The 7,443-nt window shown below is 42.9% G+C and overlaps 1 protein-coding gene across 2 annotated transcripts in view; it reads left to right on the forward strand.

Annotated features, from left to right (window-relative positions):
* Trax (Translin associated factor X) overlaps positions 1–2,582 on the forward strand; it is a 107,991-nt gene extending 105,409 nt beyond the window's left edge. For both annotated transcript variants that reach the window (XM_069826539.1, XM_069826540.1), the window contains exon 4: positions 125–2,582. In XM_069826539.1, coding sequence (XP_069682640.1) covers positions 125–696 — 572 coding nt within the window. In that variant the 3' untranslated portion in view covers positions 697–2,582. The remainder of the gene's footprint in view (positions 1–124) is intronic.
* The last annotated feature ends 4,861 nt before the right edge of the window (positions 2,583–7,443 follow it).

Below are 7,443 nucleotides of genomic sequence, written 5' to 3' on the forward strand. Positions count from 1 at the left end.
TAAATTCAAAATTACCCCAGAAATAAGCTATTTATTAGTAATAATGTTGTTAACATTATACAATATGTTCTTTACTGGATAGTAATCTTATGTATGTCACTAATTTTGTCAACTTTTGCGACAGGTCTACAAGAGTACATTGAAGCAGTAACATTCCACTATTATCTAAAGAATAACTCTCTTCAGCACTGGATTGACATTCAGGAAGAACTCAATTATACAATTGACGAAGCCGAAAATCAGAGCACATTAAAACAAGAAGAAAGTCAAAGTTCTGAAGTTATAGAAACATCAACTGATGGTCAAGATAAAGAGAGTGAGCCAGTAACAGAAATGGAAACTTCTGTTTCAATTAAAACTCAAGTCTCTCCAATGGATTACATTCTGGGAGTGGCAGACCTAACAGGAGAATTGATGCGAAAATGCATAAACAACTTGGGATCAGGAAATATAGAAGGATGCTACCAAACCTGCGTGTTTGTAAGGGATATCTACAGTGGTTTCTTGAGTGTTAGTTGTACAGGATACAAGGAAATTTCTCGGAAACTTATCACGTTGCGCCAAAGTTTAAGTAAAATGGAGAATGCCTGTTACACAATTCATGTGAGAGGTTCAGAGATTCCGAAACATATGTTAGCAGATGTTATCAGTGGAACACAGGAAGACTATATTGAAGAAGATGAAGGATTCTTTTAATTCTTAAGTGCTCAACGTCTATCTAATGATGAGCTTTTCCATGTTATTGTAAAGTGTAGAAAGTGTATCTAAGGGTTACCGCACATGTACGACAGTCAGACAACCGTTTAGTTATTCGCACAAGGCCCATTAGAACATACAGAGATGTTTTCACTGTTACGACACAATGACAGGACTCTCCAAACAATCCCAGATTTTTTTGTCGGTGCTTCAAAATATATAAGAGAACACACACAAATGACCTTTCAGTCGTTCTAGCTTTCATTTTGTGAGAGCATTTGCAGAGAGTAGAGGATTGTCAAACATGGCTTTTGTGGAAATTGTTACAGTATGGTATGTGCACTTGTGATTTGCCTCAGGAAAAGGAGGAAAAGGAATTTCTGGTGCATCTGTTATATGTTGAGAGACTGTTGCAAGAAAAATACCATACTATTTACGAAACCACATTGCTCTACAAAATTCTTTTCATATTTTCGCATGAGTACGCAAAATTTTGATGAACTTATTATTGTTGAGACTGAGCTAGATGTTAGCATCTGCAACTGCATAATTAAGGCATGTTGTGTACTTCATAATTTGCTTGCTCTAAGCATAGCATACATTTCGTTGATACTGCATATGAGTGTCTCCTTGAAACTGTTGCTGAAAATAGCATATGCATTTGTGGAACACATGTTAGGAGTTTCTCATTTCAACTCAAGGATCAATACGAAAAAATTGTAATAGGCAAGCCATATGAAAACAAGAAGCATTTTATCAATAATGACAGATTTAACGTCAATTTAACCCTGAAAATGCCATGAAACTGTTCATAGCATATTATCAAGTAAATAGGCCTGCACTATAAGTTTAAGCTTAAATTGTTGAAATAAAATAAAAGACAAAATACTGTCCGTCCAAGTGATTACGTCACAGTATCATCAAAACAGGAGAAATCACGTAACTGTTACTTAACGGGGTCCTTTTCTTTAAGTTATTTTAAACAGTTTTAAAATATTACGTAGAAATCTCAATTCCTAAGATGAAATGTTTTCAGGAAATAACTAAGACAGTCCATTCACAAGCCTTTACAGAGAGGCCAGCAGAAACGGGTGAGGAAAACCAGGATATGTCATAACCACTGCACTCAGACAATAACTTGCTTCAGTTTTATTTTCGGGCGACAATTCGCTTCATCCTGGTACCATAGCTGAGCAAATCCCTTGCCAAAATTGGTAGAGTAATGGTTAGTATGCCTGGCCATGAAATGAGTGGGCTTGGATTCAAATCCTGTTTGGGACAAGTTACCTAATTGAGGTTTTTCAGGGGTTTTCTCTCAACCCATTAAGAGCAAATGCTGGGTAACTTTCGGTGGTGAATTCTGGATTCATTTCGCTAGCATTACCACTTCAATTTCTTTCAGACGCTAAATAGACATAGCAGTTGATAAAGCGTCATAAATTAAACCAATTAAAGTAAACAACAGTAATTTTTTTGACATAAAGCAGGGCGTTTTTCGATATTGTCTTCTTGTAACAATGCTAACTTCCATACTCAACGAGCATAGAGAGAAGAATGTGGAACTAAAGTGAACAAGAGAATGACGGTTTAGTCTTATGTGTATGCATGCTCTCGGACTGAACTGTCGTGTCATTTATGAGTTACATGCTTCACACAACGACAGGACAGTCTGCTGACAGTCTTACATGTGCGCTAGTCCTAAGATTATGTCCTCATTTATGTTTACTGAAGAATTGATGTTAGTCCTTTGTTTTTCATAGTGCAAAGAACAATGTTAAAATTATGAGTTCTAAAAAGAGAAAACTATAACATGTACTGTGTTGTAAGCAGCATTAATATGTGTATATGTATACAAATAGAATAGATTTCATTTCTTAAGTATATGACCTATTTTGTTTCATTTAGTCATTTACTGAGTTTAATGGAGTCTTGTAAGTTAAATACATAAATGTTTATGATGTTCGTAATAGAAGTTTTATCAGCCATTTTTAACTTGCGATGAACGAGTAATGGAACGGAGAAAAATTCTCTCCGGCGCCGGGATTTGAACCCGGGTTTTCAGCTCTACGTGCTAATGCTTTATCCACTAAGCCACACCGGGTACAACTCCGATGCCGGTTAGAATCGTCTCAGATTAAGCTCCAACTCTTGGGTTCCCTCTAGTGGCCGCCCTCTGCACTACGTCATAGATGTCTATGAACGCAGGACCGAAGTCCACACATGTGCTGTCTAAATCATCTCAGTCCACTCTATGTGGTCTCAGGCCACTCTCTGTTCTCTCAGTCCACTCTATATTCTCTCAGTCCATTCTCTGTCATCTCAGTCCACTCTATGTGCTTTCAGTCCACTGCATGTACTCTCAGTCCACTCCATATACTCTTAGTCCACTCTATATCCTTTCAGTCTACTCTCTGTCCTCTCAGACCACTCTATGTGCTCTAAGTCCACTCTATGTGCTCTCAGTCCACCCTAATGTCCTCTCAGTCCACTGTATGTCCTCAGTCCACTCTATGTGCTCTAAGTACACTCTATTTCCTCTCAGTACAGTCTCTGTTCTCTCGGTTCACTCTATGTGCTCTGAGTCCACTCTATGTCCTCTCTGTCCAATCTGTGTGCTCTAAGTCCACTCTATGTCCTCTCAGTCCACTCTGTCCTCACAGTCTACTCTCTGTCCTCTAAGTCTACTCTATGTCCTCTCAGTCCACTCTATATGCTCTCAGTCCATTCTCTGTCATCTCAGTCCACTCTATGTGCTCTCAGTCCACTGCATGTACTCTCAGTCCACTCCATGTCCTCTTAGTCCACTCTATATCCTTTCAGGCTACTCTCTGTACTCTCAGACCACTCTATGTGCTCTAAATCCACTCTATGTGCTCTCAGTCCACTCTATGTCCTCTCAGTCCACTGTATATCCTCTCAGTCCACACTATGTGCTCTAAGTCCACTCTATGTCCTCTCAGTCCACTCTGTGTTTTCTCAGTCCACTCTATGTGCTCTGAGTCCACTCTCTGTCCTCTCAGTCCACTCTATGTGTTCTAAGTCCACTCTCTGTCCTATCATTCCATTCTATGTGCTCTAAGTCCACCATATGTCCTCTCAGTCCACTCTATGTGCCCTCAGTCCACTCTCTGTTCTCTCAGTCCACTCTATATGCTCTCAGACCATTCTGTTATCTCATTTCACTCTATATGCTCTCAGTCCACTCTATGTACTCTCAGTCCACTCCATGTCGTCTTAGTCCACTCTATATACTTTTAGTGCACTCTCTGTTCTATCAGTCCACTCTATGTGCTCTCAGTCTACTCTCTGTCCTATCAGTCCGCTCTCAATCAACTCTCTGTCCTCTAAGTATACTCTATGTCCTCTCAGTCCACTCTCTGTCCTCTCAGTCTCCTCTCTGTCCTCTCAGTCCACTCTCTGTTGTCTATGTCCAATCTATGTGCTCTAAGTGCACTCTATGTCCTCTCGGTCTACTCTCTGTCCTCTCTGTCCAACCTGTGTGCTCTAAGTCCACTCTATATCCTCTCAGTCCACTCTCTGTCTTATCGGTCTACTCTCTGTCCTCTCAGTCCAATCTATGTGCTCTCAGTCCACTCTATGTACTCTAAGTCCACTCTATAAGCTCTCAGTCCACTCTATGTAAACTCAGTCCACTCTATGTCCTCTCAGTGCACTCCATGTGCTCTAAGTCCACTCTATGTCCTCTCAGTCCACTCTCTGTTCTCTGAGTCCAATCTATGCGCTCTAAGTCCACTCTCTGTATTCTCAGTCCACTCTATGTGCTATAAGTCCACTCTCTCTGTCCTCTCAGTCCACTCTGTGTGCTCTAACTCCACTCTATTTCCTCTCAGTCCACTCCATGTCCTCTTAGTACACTCTATATCCTTTCAGTACACTCTCTGTTCTCTCAGTCCACTCTATGTGCTCTAAGGCCATTCTGTCCTCTCAGCCCACTCTATGTGCTCTAAGTCCACTCTATGTTCTCTCAGTCCACTCTATGTGCTCTCAGTCCACTCTATGTGATCTCAGTCCATTGTCTGTCATCTCAGTCCACTCTGTGTGCTCTCAGTCCCCTCCATGTCCTCTTGGTCCACTCTATATGCTTTCATTCCACTCTATGTCCTCTCAGTCCACTCTATGTCGTCTCAGTCCACTATATGTGCTCTTAGTCTACTCTATGTTCTCTCAGTCCACTCTATGTGCTCTAAGTTCACTCTATGTGCTCTCAGTCTACTTTCTGTCCTCTCAGTCCACTCTCAGTCAACTCTCTGTCCTCTAAGTTTATTCTATGTCCTCTCAGTCCACTCTCTGTCCTCTCAGTCCACTGTCCGTCGTCTATGACCAATCTATGTGCTCTAAGTCCACTCTATGTCCTCTCAGTCTACTCTGTGTTCCTTCTGTCGACTCTGTGTGCTCTAAGTCCACTCTATGTCCTCTGAATCTACTCTCTGTCCTCTCAGTCCACTCTATGTCGTCTTAGTCCACTCTATGCGCTCTACGTCCACTCTATATGCTCTCAGTCCACTCTATGTCCTCTCAGTCCACTCTATGCGCTCTAAGTTCACTCTATGTCCTCTCAGTCCCTCTCGGTTCTCTCAGTCCAATCTATGTGCTCTAAGTCTACTCTCTGTCCTCTCAGTCCACCCTATGTGATCTAAGTCCACTCTCTGTTATCTCAATCCACTCTATGTGCTCTAAATCCACTCTATGTCCTCTCACTCTACTTTATGTGCCCTCAGTCCACTCTCTGTTCTCTCAGTCCACTCTATGTGCTCTCAGTCCAATCTGTCATCTGAGTCCACTCTGTGTTCTCTCAGTCCACTCTATGTACTCTCAGTCCACTCCATGTCCTCTTAGTCCCCTCTATATACTTTCAGTCCACTCTCTGTCCTCTCAGTCCACTCTATGTGCCCTAAGTCCACTCTTTGTCCTCTCAGTCAACTCTATGTGCACTAAGTCCACTCTATGTCCTCTCAGTCCACTCTATGTGCTCTAAGTCCACTCTCTGTTCTCCAAGTCCACTCTATGTGCTCTCAGTCCATTCTCTGTCATCTCAATCCACTCTGTGTGCTCTCAGTCCACTCCATGTCATCTTAGTCCACTCTATATTCTTTCAGTCCACTCTATGTCCTCTCAGTCCACTCTATGTCCTCTTAGTCCACTCTATGTCCTCTGAGTCCACTCTATGTCCTCTTAACCACTCTATGTCCTCTCAGTCAACTCTATGTGCTCTAAGTCCACTCTATGTGCTCTAAGTCCACTCTATGTCCTCTCAATCCACTCTATGTGGTTTAAGTCCACTCTATGTGCTCTTAGTCCACTCTGTGTGCTCTCAGTCCATTCTGTCATTTCATCCACTCCATGTGCTCTCAGTCCACTCGATGTACTCTCAGTCCACTCCATGTCCTCTTAGTCCACTCTATATCCTTTCAGTCTACTCTCTGTCCTCTCAGTCCACTCTATGTGCTCTAAGTCCACTCTATGTCCTCTCAGTACACTCTATGTCCTCTCAGTCCACTCTATGTCCTCTCAATCCACTCTGTGTGCTCTAAGTCCACTCTATGTCCTCTCAGTCCACTCTCTGTTCTCTCAGTCCACTCTATGTGCTCTGAGTCCACTCTCTGTCCTCTCAGTCCACTCTGTGTGCTCCAAGTCCACTCTCTGTCCTCTCAGTCCACTCTGTGCTCTAAATCCACTCTATGTCCTCTCAGTCCACTCTATGTGCTCTCAGTCCACTCTCTGTTCTCTCAGTCCACTCTATGTGCTCTCAGTCCATTCAGTCATCTCAGTCTTCTCTATGTGCTCTCAGTCCACTCTAAGTACTCTCAGTCCACTCCATGACGTCTTAGTCCACTCTACATCCTTTCAGTCCACTCCCTGTTCTCTCAGTCCACTCTAAGTGCTCTAAGTCCACTCTCTGTCCTCTCAGTCCACTTTATGTGCTCTACTCTCTGTCCTCTGAATCCAGTCTATGTGCTCTAAGTCCACTCTACATCCTCTCAGTCCATTCCATGTGCTGTCAGTCCACTCTCTGTTCTCTCAGTCCACTCTATGTGCTCTCAGTCCGCTGTATGTACTCTCAGTCCACTCCATGACCTCTTAGTCCACTCTATATCCTTTCAGTCTAGTCTCTGTCCTCTCAGTCCACTGTATGTCCTCTCTGTCCTCTCTATGTGCCCTAAGTCCATTCTATGTGATCTCAGTCCACTCTATGTCGTCTTAGTCCACTCTATGTCCTCTCAATCCACTCTATGTGCTCTAAGTCCACTCTATGTCCTCTCAGTCCAATCTCTGTTCTCTCAGTCCACTCTATGTGCTCTGAGTCCACTCTCTGTCCTCTCAGTCCACTCTGTGTGCTCTAAGTCCACTCTCTGTCCTCTCAGTCCACTCTGTGCTCTAAGTCCACTCTATGTCCTCTCAGTCCACTCTCTGTTCTCTCAGCCCACTCTATATGCTTTCAGTCCATTCAGTCATCTCAGTCTTCTCTATGTGCTCTCAGTCCACTCTAAGTACTCTCATTCCACTCCATGTCGTCTTAGTCCACTCTATATCCTTTTAGTGCACTCCCTCTTCTCTCAGTGCACTCTATGTGCTCTAAGTCCACTCTCAGTCCACTCTCTGTTCTCTCAGCCCACTCTATATGCTTTCAGTCCATTCAGTCATCTCAATCTTCTCTATGTGCTCTCAGTCCACTCTAAGTACTCTCATTCCACTCCATGTCGTCTTAGTCCACTCTATATCCTTTTA

Source organism: Periplaneta americana, chromosome 5 (genome assembly GCF_040183065.1).
Source record: "Periplaneta americana isolate PAMFEO1 chromosome 5, P.americana_PAMFEO1_priV1, whole genome shotgun sequence".
Lineage (NCBI taxonomy): Eukaryota > Metazoa > Arthropoda > Insecta > Blattodea > Blattidae > Periplaneta > Periplaneta americana.